A 21,541-nucleotide genomic window follows, 5' to 3' on the forward strand; every position below is an offset into this window, starting at 1 on the left:
GAACCATTTGCTTTTGGCTGGGTGCAGCATCAAAATGTCTGCGTGGATGCTGTTCTACCTGACTCCTGTGATTTGTATTTTGTCTTGACAGCCTGTGTTTATCCCAGCTCATTACATACACTAATCAGAGCTTGCCATTCACCTCTCTCTCAACCTCCATCCTTAGCCTTAATGATAATGATGGGCACCCTTGGGACATGTTGAAGTGCATTTGGCCATGCCAGACATTCCTCTGTCCTCTCGGATCCTGAATAGCCATTGCTCAAGTTATTTCAAAGTATTTGCTGTATCCTTTGATGTTGATTGGTCTGAGCTCATGTGTCCTTCATCTGATTTTGCTGTTGCAAATATGGATGACCTCTCTGGCAGAGATTCGTTGGCTGTATTTAGCAAGTCTGACGGCAGTGGTCGCACACTAGCCTAGCACAGCTAAACAATCCACCCATGTTATGTAGGCTAGTATATATGTAGTATAGTCTGGCTATGCCAGGCTAGTCGCACACTATGATATAGCAATATTCTAGACTATAGTCTGCGTGTTAATGCTGCAGACCAGATTGTGCTCGTATTATTGAGATATCTTTATGATGTATTAATGACAGGTTTAATCGTATTACTTTATGATGACCCAAGTACTGTCTTGAGTGTTTTACCCGAGTTGTGGATAAAAGAAATCTCTGGAATATTAGTGAAAGTATACCCAAAAGGATTTGTCTAAAGCAGTTTTAAAGCTGTAATACATAATTTATTTAAATGAATAAAACATTTGAACTGTATGGTAGAGTAATATAACTAGCTCCTCTGCAGTGGTTGGAGGTGGTCTCCCTACTCTAGACTAGACCCTGATGTCCTTTAGGACACCTACTGGTTGACAAGTAATAGTGCCTGAAGGCCAAAAGCCCAATATCTACCCTGGCCAAGTTGGTATTATGTCTTGGCTCAGTGGTATGTTTGGTCTTCCACACAGGAGACTCCGGTTCGAATCCTGGTGAGGACACAAAACATACAGATAATATTTCTGGTATCTTTTTTTTTTTTTTTTTTTTGCTGTGAACTTCCACAGACTTGGCTCTACCACCCTTTGCGTGTCTGGCTCTAGGGGAAACGTGGGCTTGTGTGAAGTGAATGTGCTCAGATGTCTCACATCGTTTCAAATGGAGACAGAGCTGACAGGTGGGATGCAAGGAACAGGGATACATTTATGATGAATTCCTTTTCAGTTAAAGCCTGCAAGGATTAGAGCACTTGGCTGGACACACTGGACCTGGACAGTTAGCATGTGTGCTTAAGAAGACAGGCCATGCTAAGTGGGTGCTGGAGCATAGACTGAGTTATGTGAAGTGAATGTCTGGAGCAGGAAATTTCTTTTTAATGCCAGTCTGGGCACACTCTCACTCCTGTGGACGTCTAGAAAAGGCCTTTTGGCAGACTTTGCCCCTTCATTAATTTTGACCAAATATTTACTGTGCATCACATGGCATGCCTTATGTCCCTTTTTTTCCAGACCAGGTTTTAAAGAGTTTGGGGAGAATTGCGTTCCATTTGGCTGGACTCGATCCATGCCCCCACTCAGCAGGCCTCTGTGGATGGTGTCTATGGGGTTTTGCCACAGGAGGAACTGGCTCCACTAAGTCTTAACCTACAGCATGCCTCAGGGAGCCAGCTTAGAAAAAATACCTCACATCCACAGTTACAGTGTTCCATCTTCCCATATACAGTACATACATGCACATACACACGTCTGCACGCATGCTACGCGCACTGACGTGTGCTATGTGCCAAACGCTTACCCCTTTAACCTCTTGGCACCAATGGAAATGCGTGGAGGTTCTTCCCTCGAACATTACCATTGTATCCTTGACCAAATGCTGTAACTGAAATTCCCTTTCAACACCCAGCTGTCTGAGATTTGTTGCAGAATGTGTTTGCCCGAACATTTAGAAGAGCCTATAAGCTGTTAAGGTCATCAGCTCAGCCAGACAGAAACGGTAACATAACACTGCTTCAACAGTAGGCCCCTATCAGCCTCTGCAATCGACTAAATAACATTTAAAAAGCATTAGGATTTTTTTTGGCCACAGACGTCCTGATTCACTTTGGCAGCTCTTTCAGAGCAGTTCATTTTCTTGGCACCAAGCCCAAATGCCATAGTCTCTGTGGTAGGGCTTTGCCAGCTGAGCATGCTGATCATGTACCCCCCCCCCCCCCCCCCCACACGCACACACACACACACCCACACACACACACACACACACATACACATACACACACATCACCCACCCTAGTCTCTCCTCTTTTCCTCTGCACCTCTTGGCCAGTCATACTATAGTAAATTAAATTCCGCAACCAACTACTACAGACGCTGAAGTTTTAACTCAAATAAATTGTATTTACATGAAGCTAAGATACTCCGCTAACACCCCTCCTCTGCAGCATGATGCATAATTTAGGGTGCAGGATAAAAGCGGAATATGTCCAGCTACAGTTCAGTGGATTTTTCTAATTCACGCCTTGAGCAATATATTTGTTTTTGAAAATGCTACACAATTTGTAGTGCTGAAATAAAGCTTTATGAATCCTCTGAGCATTCTTCAACCAGCCATTTGCGGAAGAAGAATTCAGCACTGAGACTGAAGCTGTCCCCTGTTGGGAAATAAATGTACCAGCATATTCAATTACCCCTTACTTCTCTGCTCCTGCTGCTGCAAGCGGCTTTGATGTATCTCTGAGATCACACTGGTCAGACCTCATTAAAAATTGGCAATGCTGGAAAACAAAAACAAGAAGTAATTGCCCACTTGTGCACGCTCTCGTGCTTCTCTCTTGTAACACTCCCCTGCTTCCGAAGCAAGACTACACTACATACTGTAGCTTCCTTATGGAGGGTAGCCCTCCATCTGGACCTCAAATTAATTAAAGCTTGGTGCCTACTGCCTAGGCTCTTCACTACTGGGCGAATGAATGCTGGAATCCTAGTTCTCTAAGGAGAAAAGGACTCTATTCTTGTGGGGCCATCTTGGTCAATATACTGTACTTGCCTTGGTGATCATAAATGGGAATTATGCATGTAGTAGACTGTTGATGATTGACAGGCACAGGCAGGCACACTGTTGAGAGAGAGACATAACAAAAAACAAATAGATGAATACTGTACATGTACATGCATAGACAGACAGGCAGACTTCTGCATCCCGCCTTCTCTGTTGAGCCCATCTGCTTATGTTCCTCAGCCATTTTGACAGACTGCTTTCTGGAACAAGCCTCTCAATTTTACCAACGGTTTCCTCTTCGTCTCAGTGAATACTTATAAACATGTTCAGTACGTGTCCCGCAGCAATGAATTCCGCCCTCTTAGCCTGCTGTAGAGTTGACAGCTTTTATTTGTGTCTAATGACATTCACTGGAACATCTTGGCATCGGGCAGAGCTACAACTCATTCTCAATTGCTTCTCCCAAGCTTCTGTTAAAAGTCCATAGTTATGTAGTGTATTTATTTGTCTTAGTTGTTTGCCTACATCGGCTCCTTTTGTTCTTCTTGAACAAACTGTGTTGATTCACATAATTTAAAATGTATTTCAAAGAGTTTATTTGTTGTATTCCTGAGTAATTTAGCCTGCTGAATGTGGATACTGTTGATGTCACTCGTCTATGGAATGGGAAGTGACTTAGGAGGTGCTTCGTGAGCGTTGCCATACATGTTATCATTCCTGGCGTCTTCCATATGGATAAAGCCTGTATGGAATAAAGCCTGGAGGAGAGGAAAATACTGCTGCTATTGTCTTAGCTCCAGATGGGGGCCCCAGAACAGGATGGGCTCCAGTATCCCAAAGGAGCACTCCGCTGGGCTGTCTCACTCCCGCCCTGCCCTCCATCGCCATTGGGAGATCCGAGGATGGGTTTCCCAGCTGACAGTAGCTTGGCCTGGTGCTCCGGGCCTCATGGCCTCCGCTGGGTCCTCTCCTGATGAGTGATTGTGATTATGCCACAGCCCCGGAGCGGACATTGGCACCCTTTGCCCTTTAGCAAGGCAGTGAGGGTTGCTTACTTATCAGCAGATTAGTCACCAGGGAATTTTATCATGAAAAATTAAAAAGGGTCACGTGAAAATGCTAATCATTTGATCATAATAATGGATCATATGTTGTGAGCTTGCAGATCTGCTGGTGAATGTTAGCAACAGTATAGGGTTCAAGTGGTTAATGGCCTGGGTTGAGTCAGGTGACAGGTGTTATATAAATATGTCTAAATGTGTTGACATTTCTGTTCACAATACATTATGGTTTCTTTCATCTGTGATGGTAATACGAATATGAATAAAAGTATCTGTAGTAGTTGAGCGCAGAGTCATTAGCGGTGTCTAAGGGCATGAAATAGACATGTTTCACTCCAATATCAATGGAGGCATTGTAATCTTCATAAGCACCTAGACCTAGTTTCCATAACAACAATTACTACACTTGAACCAAATAAACCTCACTTCTTCCATTGTTTATCTGCAGTGTTCGGTTACAGAGCTGCATACTGTAGGTACAGTATATACCCTTAGGTAGGACCTTTAATGTTACTTTTATTTGTGAAAAAAAGCACAGATTTAGACACGGGCAATATTATTTGGCAACCGATAGCTCTTCTCAAGTGCTGCTTCAGTATCAGCGTAGTAACTGGACCCCAGTCTGTTTGGTAAACGGAGACAAAGAGATGAGGAAAGAAAGGGACCATAAAGATATCAATCATCCCCCACGTCCACCTCCCCCCTCCTCGGTCTCCCCGCACACACTCACACTCAGGGCTTTAATCCTGCCTCTTAGGAGTGTAAGTGATAGCCTTGTGTAACATTAAAAACAGGCCTGATCTGATGCAACTGGCAGAGTCATCCATGCAGTGCATTCCATGGTGGGATTCTGACGTCGAAACGGTGCAAGATTCTGTTTCACTTTCCTGCAAATGTCATCTGATCAGCCGGATTATACTACCTGCCCTTTCCTCTCTTGCACTCTCTGTAGCAATACTTCATACCACTGATTATCCCAGCTTTCAGTTTTTCGTCTCTTCATCTTTCACATGATTATTCGTCATATTCCATGTGAATCAATCAAAACATCTACAGGCAGGCACATCTGGCTATTGGACACATTTTCTCAAGGGGGTAATAAAGTATATAACCTAACATAACATCTGGCTGCAGATGTTTTTATTGATTCATATTGCCCCTGTTTGATCCCTTGTTTTGAAGACGAATGTTGATTCATGTTTTTGATATTGCATGATTCTGGTCATTTTTATTTGTTTTCTTTTTTTAGGTTTGTTTTAACCTACTGCCTGTTGTGGCAGGATGCTCTTGAAAACTCAAAATTATACTCTCTTCAAGGTTAAATACAAAATAATTAATTGATATTATCAAAGCACGGAACAATTTAGGATGTAGGATATTATTCTTATTGGCTAGTGCTGTCCCGACCAAGCATGACTCCAGTTTCCGCCTGGCTACCCAAGGGACACACCCCTTGCTCTTATCTCTGCCATAAATCCCTCTAAAGTCCCCTAATCACAGATTAATGGGCCTCCCGATAGGGAGTGCCCTACTGTGCTCCGATGGCCTTATCGCATACGCAATTCCATATCTCCGCTATAGCTCAGCCGGAGGTCGGATATGGTGCAAGATGTTTGAGCCCTGCAGCATTGAAAGTTGCAAATGTTTTTTGTTTTGTTTAGTTTTTTACTAGATGTATACAGTAAGGCTTGTGCATATTTATGGTGGTAATTATGCTGTTGCATCTTTCATAATATGTTTGTTTATCAGGCTCATAGCTGGACCATTAGGCTCTATAGTGAGGATCGGTCCGGATGACCTCACACTGTGAAGTTGTTTAATCGTTTGAGGAAGTAGACACACTATCCTGTCTCCCTGCCTCAGGGGACCTAAGTGACACAGATCTAAATTGCCTCACTGTCCTTCTCTGTGAGTTCTGTGGGATGGAGGGCAGGTGGCTATGCTCCTCTCCTCTTCCTCTTCCACTGTCAAGAAAGCAGCGGTGAATGTGACAGAGAGACAGAGGCACATTTCCATATCAAGCCAATTTTGAGCTACTGGAGCAGATCTTCTTACTGAAGCAGAGTCATTTTTTTATTTTTTTGTTTATTTGCCTGCCTGCCTTCATTCTCCCCTCTCTCTCGCCATGTAGGCCACAGTATCTCTTTGTCTATGTCTCGTGTCTCTATCCTACTTCTCATCTCATCTTTCTTTCTTTTTCTATCGATCAATTTAGCTGACAGAATTGTAATGAAGGTATAATACGTATGATTTTGCTTTGGGGGTACATAGGTTTTTAATTGCATGGGGCAAATGTGCGCTGTTGGGGGAGGGGCCATGGTGTTGGGGTAAAGGGCACCATGCAATGCTGACCCAGTCTGTCTCTTGCCGGTCCTGAGGCTCCTCAGCGTCTTCCGTAACAAGGTACATCTTTGGTTCCCTAGTTTTAGTTTAGTTGGATCGATGGCTGCCTCTCAGACACGTACCCTATGACTCCATAGCACCGCAGAGATCCAGCGTTGTGTTATTGATTAGGTGGTGGAAGACCAATGGTTTACTCACAGTCATTGTAACAGTGGCTGCGGTTTCACCTCATGAAATCTGCTGGTGCATTTGGACCGCCTCACATCATTATATTACACATTTGCATGATAGCTATCAGTCTGTCTGCTATGCATATCATTTACAATCAGATTAGAAGTTTATAGACGTACAGTAGACTGGGCTAGAACAGAATATTGAGTTGCATTACATCAAGTCATAGTGCATGGCGAAAATCTGGTTTAGGCCCCAAGAAATACATGGATCAATATGGGGCTGGTTGCTGTAATCCACATTACTGATCCAACTACTGATACCAAGGACTGCAGAATGACCTTGATTTCATCAGAACCACCATAAATCCGTAACTAATTTTACATTAGAGTTGGTAGTGTGCTTATCTCAGTGGTACTGTTACACAGTGCTGCTGTGGTTTGTGTTGTCTTATTCATTACCGAGAGAGCTTTTTAGAAGTGAGAGAGAAAGATACTTTGCAAAGAATCGTAGGTTTTCTAATTGCCTCCACAGTGGGCAGAGGCTGCCTCCATCTCTACAGTGTGTGTGTGTGTGTGTGTGTGTGTGTGTGTGCGTGCGTGTGTGCGTGCGTGCATGTGTGCGTGCATGCGCGCGTGTGCGTGTGTGTGCGTATGTGCATGTGTGTGTGAGTGAGAGTGAGACTAGGAGGGAAAAGAAAGCCACTCCAGCGATTGAGAGGGTTAAAGGAGGAGAAACTTGCCTCGGGCACCAATCGATCAGATCCTCGCAGTAGAATTCCCAGCTTCCCTTTGGTGAGGCTGTGGATTGCATTAGCTCATCTCATATTCTCTGTCTGCTGGGAGGGGGGAGGTAGAGACAGGGCAGAGGAGAGAGAGAGCGAGAGAAAGGCAGTGCTTTGAAATAAAGAGAGGTTTACACACAACTTGTAGGAAAGTGAAGAAGAGACAAGAGAGTTTCCTTGTGCAGTACCAGTGAGTTCTGTGCGTTCTTCTGGAGGTACAGTATGATGCGGGGATATCAGGGGTCATCGCCATGTTGGCTTGTGGTGGACATTTTTATCTTACAAAATGAGACAATAATATTACCAGAAACACAAAGACATAGCCCTGAATGACCATAACAGGTCTGTAACACTGAGTTACTCAGTCTTATGGGTGTCCTTCAAAGGATATTTTGAGAACCACTAGTACAAGTGGACTCCTAAAATGCCATAGTGTCATTGCGACCGAAGGTCGCAGTATACCATGAGAAATGTCGTAGCTTGTCTCCATCTGTCTGTCTGTCTGTCTGTTCAGTCAGTCCTTCCGTCAGTCTGTACACATTTTTACAATCTATTGGCACTGTGACATCACTCTGACATCATGCTTGATGTCCATTCTATGACAATATATTTTATGCCCATATATAGTCGACAATGTGATGTCAGAACATGCCCATATATGGGCATTCCCAGATCACACTTGCAAATTAATTACATCCTTGTCCGTTTTATGCCCATATATGGAGAACCCTGTCCCATGTTCTGACATGACCATATATGGGCATTCCCAGATCACACTTGCAAATTAATTACGTCCTTGTCCGTTCTATGCCCATATATGGAGATCCCTGTCCTGATGTCATCAATATTAAAGCTATACTATGGAAGTTGCTCAACTACTGGTCAGTAGCGGTAGGCCTGGGGCGGTATGGACATTTTGTTACCGCGATTACCGTCTTCCCATTTACCGCCGGTACTGCGGTAATTACCGCACCCCCGTATCTATTAATTAAGGTTCGGCGATAAGCCAAAATATTGCAATCATCTTCCCAAAAGTCGCCTCTCCACAGTGGAGAGGCGACACAGCCTGACTGCCCGAGTTATACTTCTCCGTACAGCACAGCGGGTCTGGCTTTCAAAGGAGCAGATCTACAAGCTCACAACACATCGCATCCGCGACGCGTTCTGAGCTTTTAGATCTGCACTGTCGGGTTACCATAGTAACGTAGGCTAGCTACTTGGGCTTTTCAGACACAAACAGCTGTGTGAACAAACCAGAAGAGGAAGGGTAGTCAGATCGTGTACAGTGATTCTGTAAACTCACGTCACGTCTCAACTCTCAAATCGCAGTGATTGAGTGCTGCTATATACAGGTTTTAGTTACAAGACTTGACAGAAAAGGTTATAAAATCGCCGACGCGCCGCTGGACGGAGCACAACGTGCGACGCGGTGGAGAAAGTAAAATAGTTTCATTTTCGGTTTTAGTCCACGCGGCCCGCGCTCCGCCAGTAATCCGTATGAATAAAAAAAGATATGCCACAACACAAGGTATGTATTAACATCCTTGTGTCGAGTGGATTACAGAGAAAGTTTATGCTGCTCCGTCATAGAGTTGTGCTCCGTACTCTACTGCCCTGCGTGCACTGTGTGCACTGTGCAGGTCTGTGTGTGAGTGACGTATGTGGCTTCCAACGTGTGGTACACGGCCCAGAGCAGAGCGGCATGGAGCGCATGCGGTCCTCGCTTCTCCCCCGTTTTAAAACTCGCTTGTTTTCCAATAAAAAATAGACCTTTTTTTTCCTTTTTACCGCGGTAAGCACAATGACACCGCGGTAGACCTCGGTATACCGCGGTACGGCGGTTACCGCCTCCAACCCTAAGTAGCGGTATTGCTTTTTTCGTCCGTTTTTCGCCCGGGGTCGCCGCAGACCACCGGAGCGGGGCCGCAACACCGTGACCGCCTTCACCTCGCCGATACGCATCTTTAGAGGGGTCTCACATCCCTCTGCGACCAGGCATTGGGGAGTAACAGGCAAGACTCCAACACCAGCGTAAACACTGTTGCTGAGGCAAGCTACTTCCTGAAGAGACGGCAAGACGTGCTGTAATTGGCCGGTAGTGTATGATCCGTGCTGTGATTGGCAAACGTATATACAACGTATACGGAAAGATGCAGATGACGTAATTTTGCAGCGAAATCCGGTCCCTGGCCAGGATCATAGAAAACATATTTACAAAAGGCTTTAGGGGCTGAAATTAACGGAGTGGGTGTTCTAAAACTTTAGCGATTTAATAGTTAGGACAATTTTAAGATTACTTCTATTGGAACATTTTCAGAGTATAGCTTTAAGGGCATATCTGGGAATGCCCATATTTGGTAATGCCCATATATGGGCATGTTCTACCAATTGGGTAACTGGTCCGATATACATCACTGGCCAGCTAGCCTGAGGCGTCTTACTAGTAGTAAATAAGTAGTGAGTGTCGTATTCTGAAGAAAACCTATATTGGGTCTTATGATGAAATTAAGAAAATTATAAAGAAAATCTAGAATTTGCCACAGACAAAACCACGGACACATTTGTACGGACATGTTTTGATGACCCCTGGGGGATATGGAAACAGGTTTGCTCTCTTGATGGCACACACCTGTGGTGCCATGACAAGAGTAATCCCTGGAACTTACTGCATGGGGGTGTACACTGCTTCAGTAGGGAACCTCAGGAGGACACACACACACACGCACGCACGCGCACACACACACACACACACACACACACACACACACGCACACGCGCGCGCGCACACACACACACACACACACACACACACACACACACACACACACAAACACACAGTGTATTTAATTAATACATTTATGTATGTATAGTATACAGTATATTTTAATTGCACACAAGCGTCCATCTACTGCGACAAAAAACAATATTTCATATGCATTCAGGTTCACAAGTAAATAGTCAATTTGTATAGTGTTTTTCCAAACTTTTGAAGCGCTTTATAATGTATTTTTCACTTTGCCCACTCACACACACACACACACACACACACACACACACACACACACACACACACACACACACACACACACACACACACACACATTTGTACACCGATGGTGGAAGCACCAACCTGCTCACCCCAGAGGTTTCAGTGTCCTTCTCAAAGACATGCATAATGCCAGCTGGAGACCCAACCTGGAAACATCCAATTCCAAGACGGCTGCTCCAGCCACTGAATCCAACACTATTTTATTAAAAAATTAGTCTCTAAGTTGTTACCAGCCTGGCAGCCACTTTATGTGGAACATTTCTTGTTGAATGCAGCGTTCTCTCACTGCCTCTTAATCATGAGGACCAGCAGTAATCATCTACAGTCAGTGATCCAGCAGTGCTGCACAGTCCTCCTCTGTCCTCCTCACAGTGGGCTACATCTAAATAGTTAACGGTTCCCCCGTAAAACTGTATGGCTGCAGACCGATCCAAATTAGAGAGGAGCTGGCTAAGTCAGTGGGGAGCAGATAGATCAGATAGTGACGGAGCTCTTCAAAGTCCTCTTTAATAAAACATATTAGCCCATGTTCTCTGGTGAAGGGTGGTTGTAGCGGCTTTGGTGCGGCAGCACGGCAGTCATGGCGGTAGGGGTTTGGGTGTAACGAGTGCCACTTTGACCAAAGGGCTGAAGGCTTTGCATATAGTCTGTAGAATGATCAAAGATCGGCTATGGGAGCAGCCTACAAATGCAGGTTCATTATCCTAGATGTGGCGCAGACAGTCCCAATAGTCACTTATTATAAACTAATTCAATGTTAGATGAAGGGGGTGGGGGTTCTTTGTTAGTTATTCCTATCATTTATCTTTGTTATTCCGCTCTTCTCTTACTCATGCTCTGTCTCTCAGACATTCTTTCATCTTCACACATACTCCCACATAATATCTGTGAAATTACAATGCCACTGGTTGGTTGACTCAAAATAAAAGCATTTCAAGAATCAGTGTTTTCAGTGATCATAACCTGTACTTGCCTGCTGTTGAATGAACAGCTGTTGTGGTTGCACATTCTTTCACAAAATATGCAATATTAGAAGGGTCAGGAGTCAAAGTCAGTTTTGTACAGTGCTTTCAAAGACTACAGCAAATGTGTAGGCAAGTTATAGTGCCACCCAGTGCACAGCACTGTCTGGAAGGACTCTTATAGCTTGATACAATCTGTAAGATCTTGTATAATCATTGTAATACTAGGTCACAAATCCAGAACTTAAATCATCCATGAGAAATTAACACATTGTTGTCGAGTATCAGTCAGGCAGGCACCTCTTTAAGTGTAATTGACAGTTCCATCTTCAAAACAGTATTTTGTGTAACAAAGCTTATAGAAAATGTTTGTCAAGGAGGGACTGAAAATAATTAGGTCTGATGAGCTTCCTGTCCTATATTGTGGTATTGGATTAACTATGTTTTATTGGTTGCTCTCCCCATTTGCATTGAAGTGATTAATCTTGCCACAGAGCTGTCTCTAATTATGCTGACTTTCCCCTCAAATCTGTGGCGGGCACAGAAAGCTGCATTCTCAGCACCAGATTTTCAGGGATATGGGGGATGGGCAAAGGGCATTGAAATGAAGCAGTGTGGCCAAGTCCATGGGACGCTGGGTAAATTAATTGCCGGCCTGTGCTTCCAATTAGGCCCAGCTCCCTTTAATTGGTGCTGAATGGGCTCCAAAGGCCTATGCTGGGAGATATGGCATGCAAGATCGAACAAACACACACACGCACGCGAGCACGCACACGCATCCACACAAGCACGCACATGTGCAGGCACTCACAATACGTTCATATCCACTGTGTTCCTTCCATCCTTGAGGAATTAACAGCAGGAAGCTAATTTGCATGTAAATCAGTTGTGATAACCACAGCTGACTGGTCTGGGAGCAGCACTAATGACCTGAGATAGCTTCACAGTGTTAACCCCACTGGCATCGCTGTTGGCTCTTCTGTCTTCCTTGTAGTATAATCGATGGCATGCATCTTCAGCACCACAAAGCAATAGGCTAATGTGTATCTACTGTATAGTATAGCCTTTTGTTTATTCGTGATTTTTGGAGCTGTGTGAAGCACAGGCTCCCTATACGTGGCCGTGTGGGTCTGTCTGTCTGTGTGTCTGTGTGTATGTAGCCTGAACTTCCTAAACTTCGGCACGCTACTAGTCCCACAGTTTTGCCACCACACACTCGCGCCATATGTCAAATCGACTGGCTTACTCGGGAATCGTGGGCTAGTAACTTGCTAAGAGAAAGGTTCACTAGTTTAATTGATATTAATTTATTAGTGAATTAATTTTCCCCATTGACTTATAATGGGAATCGCAAAAACTCACATTCAATTATTTGTCTCTCGCAAACCATAGGGGCTAGAGTTTCAAGACTTGGAGAGGAGGTTCATAATGATTTCAAGGATTAAATAAAAAAAAATTGTGTCATTTGGCCGCATGGTGGCGCCATAACACCCCACTTTACGTTTTGGCCTGTAACTCTTGAACCGTAGGTCGGAAAATTAAAAATCTTTTTTCCCTGGATTCCTTGGGTCATGACGCATCTCCCCATATAGGCCACGCCCATTTGCGCCATGATAGATTTTCCGCCATCTTGAATTTTCTCCAAAACACACTTTTTGCTCCTTTTCCTACATATTTTCTTCAAATGTCACAAAAATCGGTACACATGATCCACACACACACACACACACACACACACACACACACACACACACACACACACACACACACACACACACACACACAGCTCCACTTCACACGGGTGTGATTTTTTTTATAATCATCTTTTTAATCTCCACCAGATTGTGTGTCTGTGTGTGTGTCTGTGTGTGTGTGTGTGTGTGTGTGTGTGTGTGTGTGTGTGTGTGTGTGTGTGGGTGTGTGTGTGGGTGTGCGTGTGCGTGTGCGTGTGTGTGTGTGTGTGTGTGTGTGTGTGTGTGAGAGAGAGTTTAGAGTTTCATGTTAAATATGCCATGCATATGTATGGGGTGAGAGACCAATCTGTTTTGATTCTCTCTCATGCTGAGTGGCACACATGCACACAGGTCAGAGGTCTCTTTCCGGAGACTATGCTGGCATTGCCTGCTTTCTCATAGGCCTATAGACGTGTTTAGATGTTTTTCATCATACAGGCCATTACTTTTCAGTTTCATGAAGTTACAGTACTTACTCTCATGACGTTACACAAAGCCCCTGTGGGGCAGTGAGAACCTGGCATTTACTTTTCAAATCATACTTTGCACATTGCACAGAACATTGAATGACATGAAATCTGTTCAGAATTACATGCAGGATCTTACCGACATTGGAGCCGGGAGGGTGACGCACACACACTGCAGTGTATTGGGCTTGGCTAACATTGTAATGTCATGTTTGTCCTAGTGATGACAACATGTCACATTACTTTTCAGTGTGTTCACTGTACAAAGATTTGTCTCCATATTCTGTTGGCTGTCTACTCTGGTTGCAATGTAATGATGTAATGACAGTCGTTTATTTATTGTCCCATCCCCCCATTGCCCTGTGCCTGTTCATACTCATGCACAACCCTCAAAACAATCATCAAATGCCCTAGACAGAGAGAAAGATGGAGAGAGGTAGGGCAGAGATTTGCATTTCACAGGCCCTTTTATAGTTCATCTTCTTTTGCTCTTGCCTTGTTTTTTACTTAACTTTTTTCTGCTCTTTGATCTGTGAGATGACAGAGTCACATCCTGCAGTGTTGCTTTAGCCTTAGTAATGGACACATTACTTTTAGCACTAGAGTGACTTCACCCAATGATTGGTAGCTTGTTTTATCTGTACTGTACATACTTTCTTGCATATTGTTTCTACTTACTCAATATGTTATTTAATATTAAAAGAATGTGTTACAATACATTCAGGATTCAGTATGTTTTGCTAAATCAACAGACATTTGAATTTTGCATACACAGATGTACTCCTTGCATGTGTAACCTGAGCGATTCAGTCAGACCTTTTCTTTCACCCTCCTGTCTTTCTAGGATCCCGACTGCGCCAGGAGGACTCCCCACCCCGGATTGTGGAGCACCCCTCTGACCTGATCGTATCCAAAGGGGAGCCTGCCACGCTCAATTGCAAGGCGGAGGGTCGTCCCACCCCTACGGTCGAGTGGTACAAGGACGGGGAGCGTGTGGAGACTGACCGAGACAACCCTCGCTCCCAGCGCATGCTGCTGCCCAGCGGTTCCCTCTTCTTCCTACGCATCGTCCATGGACGACGGAGCAAGCCGGACGAGGGGTCTTACGTTTGTGTCGCCCGCAACTACCTGGGAGAGGCAGTGAGCCACAACGCTTCTCTGGAAGTAGCCAGTAAGTTTAGCATGTGTTCGGCCTATTCCGATTTCCTCTTTGGCCTCCAGGGTGGGTGTGAGTGGAAAAGTTTGGGTTTAGTTGTCGCTGGATAGCAGGCTCCAGTTTCCTCCTGTGTTCCTAGCTTGAATGTGCTCATTGAGTTGGATAATCTCTCAGGAGATGGGCAGGATGTGTTTGGCCCACTGGTCTCCATAGGCATGGGGAGCCTTGGGGGAGAAGTGGCCTGATCATTCCAGGGTGAGTGCTCCTCTAAAGGGCCCTTGGTAGGTGGTCAGGACCTACAATGGGAACAAAGCTCTTTCTGTTTTGGCCCTGGTTCTTCTGTTTGTCAGGGAGATAGATATGAGGTTTTATATACAAAACCAGTAGTAAGAGAGAAACGGGGTTGCTCTTTATTGCCTGTTACATTCACTTAATGACAGGCATGCTTTGATTTAGCTTAGGGTTGACAGGTATGCTTAATATTTAGGGTCATATTTTCAACATAGTACAGTAGGTATATGGCTTATTAAGACTAAAGGAATGTTTCTAAAAACATTAGCCTTTTTTTTTCTTTTACGGTACTCTGTGTTGACAAATTTGTTCTCATGATTCCTTAAAGGCTGCTTTGGTCGGTGAGGTCAGCCCTTTAGACACATTATCTTTGTGCGCTCATGACTGGCTGAGAGTGAAGGCTGAGGAGGGGAGCTCAGATATCAACCACTCCTTTAGCATGCCCAGAGGCTGTCACCAAGCCGCTCATTGTAATCTAATCAAGATGGAGAAAGAAAGAGCGGTGTGTGTGTGTGTGTGTGTGTGTGTGTGTGTGTGTGTGTGTGTGTGTGTGTGTGTGTGTGTGTGTGTGACTGCGTGCACATGTGCATGCGTGTGCACATTGGCATGTGTGTCTGTGTGAGATAGGAGTTTGGGGGGGCTGCTCTAGCTTTTCATGGGAGTAATGGTCTTGGTGTGAATCATGTATAGATCAGATCAAATCAAATCAGTGGAAAGAGATGCGTGCTTCTCTTTAGTTTGACACTAGTGTCACTCTACAAGCTAGCCAATCTACAAGCTGACAATGTGTCACAGTACAACGTGTTGTGAGCTTGTAGATTGGCTATTGTCGGTGCGCGACACGGCGCACGTTACATTTTCCAACATAGTTATACAAGTGCAGAGCATCTGGAAGCACTGCACTCCGCAGGCCAAGTGCTCGATGATATTTTAGATATTTACACCCTTTGAAGTCTGCTAGGTGAAAAGTTGAAACAAGTGTAAATTAAAGATCTTTGATAGGTTAATAATTATAAGATGGAATTAGATTGGGTTTTTATGGTTGCATCTGCAGAGCTCCTGCCCTTTGAAATGAAAGAGAGACATTCATCTGGGGATCACACAGATGAGCTGAGATGCACCCATGCGGTGCATGATGCTAGTTAAGATGGTGTATGGCCCTCATATATCCTCCTCTTAGATCTAATTCTAACACCAAGTCAGACTCTGCTGGTTTTAAAGCTTTGCCCCGTTCCATATGTTCCATACTGTAATATATTTAAATAAAATGAAAACAAAAAGCCAAAGAAAGAAAGAGAAACCATGTGCTTGGCACATGATACTGTACAACTTTCCATAGGTCAAAATGCTAAAAATATTTCTCCCAGAAGCGGATGATATAGGGGTGTTTATTTCAGAGGTGGGTTTTTCAAGTAGAAAAGCAAGCCACTTGGCGAGAGCTTGGCTTGGGCCAGAGTAGAGAGCGCCATTGGCTTGGTCTCAGAATTGGACTGCTTGTTATTCTGCATAAGGTTCAAATAGACCCATAATGACAAGCCACTGCACTCCAGCCCTCTCTCTCTTTCTCTCTTTCTTTGGGTCTCTCACTCCCCACTCTCCGGCTCATGCTCCACTACATATAATTATGTTGTCAGAGCAACCAAGATGGAACCCTGCCGTAGAAAAGCAAGCCAACGAACAGAAAAAGAAAGCTCTGAGATTTTTATAAGGTCTTCTTTAAACTATGAGGCAAAGAAACTAACCTAGCATAAATACGACTCAACATGGCATATGAGAAGGTTTTATACTATTCTGGATTGTTTGCATTTCAGATGCCAGTCAATGCTATATATATCAAAATGAAACATAGTAGGCATGTCATTTTACTTAGAAAACTACAGATGATTGACCGTGTCCAGCAGTGAGTTCAGGTCATAACCAGGCTTTTAATTTCCAATGAAACTCAGGAGAAGGAAGTCATGGTTTAGCTGTGTTTACTTTGCCTAGCTCTACTAGACCTGTAAGATTTCACGTTAAAAGCTAAAGACACAACTTTTGGAGCTGTTATTCTAAGAGTGTGGCTTTTACAATTTTCTTGCTCACCAGCGATTGTAAACATAATCCAAGTTTCAACAAGTCCTGTTTAGTCAGGCTAGGAGAGCTAACCCAGTTTGTTTGGTTTATCATTAACCACATGTACAGTACAGCCCACAATCTCTCTATCTCAGCCTCTCAACTCATAGCATGGGATAATGCATTTACCATGAATCCTGTACTTGAATGCCATGTATTGTGTATGCAAGCAGGATTAAGATAGGATTTTCCCCTTTCTTGTGTTATTGTTTTCTTTGTATTTAGAGATAGAGATCAAATAATGAGGTTGCTTTGGGCAAACATAATGAAAGTCTATTGCAAAGCGTAATTGAAGAGTATAATAGATCCATAGTCTTACCTTTTTATAGAACAGATGTCATTAAAAGAAATGTTGACAGTTTAAGCAAGTAGTGCTTCTGGGACTTCTTAAAAAAGACTGAAAAAGCTTATAAAGATATGTGTATATAAACTCAAAGCAGAGTTGTGTAAATCTATTCAGGGTTTTTATGTACAGCATTTGGGTGTACAATATGCACTCTTCTGGGAAACTGTCCATATAGCCTACTGCTAACTGCTTGCATGGGTGCTAATCTAGGTCATGCCATGCCGTAACGCCTCTCTTCTCACTGAGTGCACTTCAAGTGTAAGCAATATAAAAGCTTTGAATTACTGTACTTAAAGCTGGGCCATGTCTCCTTTAGCGCTGTTTTACTGCAACTAACTTTGGCATGATCTCACCTTTGATTACCCTGCTGGCCAAAGAACACTGGCACTCAGATATTAGCGTACAATGTGGGACCCCTTCCCCCATACCTGCTATTCAGTGCCATAACCCACATGTACACTACAGTGTGTGCTATCGCTCAATGATATAAGTACTTTCCTCTTAGCCATAGCTCTACATGGGACCCTCAGAGGTTCTATGAATAGCTTTTGTCCCTCTTGCTGGATGAGGAGATTGTGAGGCGAGGTAATGGATGGCACACTGCTCTACTTGAGCAGGAGATAACCCTGGGGCCTGCTGTCTAGTGGCCTGGCTGACTGCACAGTGCTGACCGCACTGTGTTGGCTGCAGGCCCCGCATCTAACAGGCCCCACTCTCCAGGGGAGAGCGTTCACTCAGCGCTCGCTCGCTGCAGAAGCCATGGGATGTTTACTCAAATAATATGGGCCACTGCAAATAACTCTATTCTGCCAAATGTTTTGCAGAAGCTCACTGATCATAATGCTCCCCTAAGAAAACCTCGCGAGTCACAGTCACTTTGGACAACGTAATGTCAGCATCCATCCGAGTGGGGTGTGGGTTGGGGGAGGGGGGTGCTATTGAGAGAGGCAGGGTTCAGCCTAACGGACTTGAGGCCATGCCTGAGGGTCATCTGCAGAGCGGAGGACAGTTGGCAGACATGTGCCTATCTGAAGCCAGTATGGCCACCTCCCACTGCTCCAAGCTCACAGGAAATCCCTTGTACTACATCTGTTGGTTCTCAAAGACTTTTTTAGCTGGTCCCTTCCTCTAACCCCCACCCCCACATCCCCAAACTCAACCCCTCCCCTCCACACATATGAAACTGCCGTCTGTCTTACTCTTTTAATTTGTCTCTTCATCCATGCCCCACTCCCCCTGTCATCTATGCCCCACTCCTGTCCGCCCTTCATTCTCTGTCCTTTGTGTCCTCTGCTATCTAGTGAAATAGAAACAGTGCTGCTCCTGAGACATCTCCTATTTGCTGCCTGCTGCTAGAGTTATTAGTTACTTGTCACCATGTTTGCCTTTCATTATAAGATTGTCCAATTTTGTGTGGCAGCTTTTGCATTGGCCTTTTTTTATTATTAGAAATGCTCTCTCCTTCTCTCCCTCTCCCTCTCTCTTCCTTCTCCCCCTCTACCCATCTCTCTCTCTCTCTCTCTCTCTCTCTCTCTCTCTCTCTCTCTCTCTCTCTCTCTCTCTCTCTCTCTCCACTATTGTTTCACCTTCCTTCCTTTTCCCCTTTGACTGCATGGGCAATGATGAAAGTTTCAAAGAAATAAGGAAACGGATGGAGAGGTGCTGGAATGGAGTGAAGAGAGTGAGTGAGTGTGAGTGAGTGAGTGAGTGAGTGAGTGAGTGAGTGAGTGAGTGAGTGAGTGAGTGAGTGAGTGAGTGAGTGAGAGAGAAGAGAGACAGAGACAGAGACAGAGAGAGAGTGAGGATAAGGAAAGGAAAGGAAGAATGGGAAAGAGCCAGAGCGGTGGCGGAGAGAACCAGGACAGCCGATCCCCAGCAGAAGCAGCAGCAGTGAGCGTGTTGGCGAGCTGCCAGGAGACTGGAGGCAGAGTGTGTTACAGCTCTGTGGCAGTTATTTGTCTCAGGGAGGTTCAGAGCAAATTGGTGCAAACGGCACAGCCAGGGTCTGCTCCATGAGTCAACATGCAGCTGAGCCATGGGCTCTACACCACAAAACCTTAGCTGGCCTCCGCTCCAATTTGTTTCATGTTGGAATGCTAAACCCTTCTACAATTATAAAAGCCAGCGTTTTGTGTTTTCATTTTAATGTTTTTTTAAGGTTGCCTACAAATCCTACACCATGTCTTCGCCGTGGTTTGAAAGCTCCATTTCTTATGAGTGCATAAGAATGCTGGCCTGGGATGTAGGCTATATTGTACAAGGGGCTTCTAAACCTTTTATATTCTATGAAATTATGTTTTTCATTATGCATATGACTGACTTGTTCTTCATGGTTGCTGGGTGTGTTGTAGTTTGGGGCTATTTCAGTCAAATATTCTTAATCCTGAAATTACATGGGGAAACTACATACTACTGTCTAATTACTATCCCTCTAGCGCTTGACTGTCATCTCAGTGTCTGCAAAATCTCTGCAAGATATGGAGATCACCTGCATTTCAATTAGTCTTCTATCAATCCATACATGCAAAGTGAGATTTCTTATCATGAATACTGCTTATGGTCTGTTGAACTAAGCCTATTTTGCACTTCAGGGTTTTTACATTAAATCAATGCAGCCCATGAAATTAAACTTGTTTCATCTATTTGTTGTGTGTGGTCGAAACTTATATGCCAGAGGATTTCCGTGATACATAACAAGTGTGTGTTGCTTCTTTTAACCACTTTTATCCTGGCTATTCCTATTTTGGGCATGTCATTATAGAAGATTGTTTAAAAAAAAAAAAACATTAACAATTTTGCCAAATTTTAGACAATAGCAGATCTAACGCTCCAATCCGTTGTGAGGTTATCTTCGAAATGATTTTGAAACTCTTTGTGGTTAAGTTGTGAACATGCAGTGCTTGCTGCTGGCTAGGATGCATGCTTCATTCATGTAGACCTCATTTCCATAATAAAGATCTGTGAATATATTGGCCACTCTAATTGACCCGAAATGCACATACCCCTTGCTGTCACAGCACTGTGTGTGTGTGTGTGTGTGTGTGTGTGTGTGTGTGTGTGTGTGTGTGTGTGTGTGTGTGTGTGTGTGTGTGTGTGTGTGTGTGTGTGTGTGTGTGTGTGTGTGTGTGTGTGTGTGTGTGTGTGCATGCTGCTGTCCCTTTCATGATGTGTCAAATGTCATGCTGATAGTGGGTTTTTTAGAGCATGGTTAACACACATGTATGCACGCACGCACGCGCACACACACACACATACACACACACACATACACACACACACACACACACACACACACACACACACACACACACACACACACACACACACACACACACACACACACTTCCCCTTGCCACTGAAAACCTTAGCAACTAATGCAGCTAGTCAGGCGTGACACAGGGGGTAACAGCCTGCCTACATGGGACTGCATGGGCAGCAAGGTAACAGGGATAAGTGTCAGAGCTTTAACAGGGTACTGTAGAGACCTTGTGGAGTACACTCGACACCAGGCTCGGAGAGAATAGAAACAGAATGGGCTGCTTGATCTGTGAAGTCAGAGAAGGAGAGGGTGATGTGGATGAATGGGTTGATCTAAGAATGAAGTCTTCACTACAGCAAGAAAGGGTGAGGGCCTTTATTTTGTATTCCTCTGAGCGAGTGTGTCAATCCATCGTGTACACACATCATTGTGGCGGACAGTGTTTAGTGCAGTGCAGTTTAATGTAACACATTGACACAAATGGGGATTTTTTTGCACTCTCAGAGCTAAATGATTGAGGATGTTACAGTGTAGAGTCTGTGTCACCCTGTGCACTGGTTGAAGGGTCAGGTGTACTGTGGAGAGATGCACCATCACTCACTCCACATGCCACATACTGTACCTCTGACAGCCTGCCAGGCTGGTAGAGAGATGCCCATGTCCTTTATACCGTAGAAAGGAAACAGCACTATCCTTCTTTTTCTATCACTGTATCATGCTCTCTCAGTTAAAACAGGACCATAGTTGGCAGAGTTTGTGTGTGAGGCACGGAACGCCAAATAACATAATAGACGAATGGAATGAACAATTCCTGTTC

At 44.3% G+C, this 21,541-nt stretch overlaps 1 protein-coding gene across 1 annotated transcript in view; it reads left to right on the top strand.

Annotated features, from left to right (window-relative positions):
* robo1 (roundabout, axon guidance receptor, homolog 1) overlaps positions 1–21,541 on the top strand; it is a gene marked incomplete at its 5' end in the record, with an annotated part of 269,979 nt that overhangs the window by 101,545 nt on the left and 146,893 nt on the right. The window contains one exon of the mRNA XM_080731326.1: positions 14,405–14,731. Coding sequence (XP_080587452.1) covers positions 14,405–14,731 — 327 coding nt within the window. The remainder of the gene's footprint in view (positions 1–14,404; positions 14,732–21,541) is intronic.

This window comes from Nannobrachium achirus (genome assembly GCF_963921795.1).
Source record: "Nannobrachium achirus genome assembly, chromosome: 8".
Classification (NCBI taxonomy): Eukaryota; Metazoa; Chordata; class Actinopteri; order Myctophiformes; family Myctophidae; genus Nannobrachium; species Nannobrachium achirus.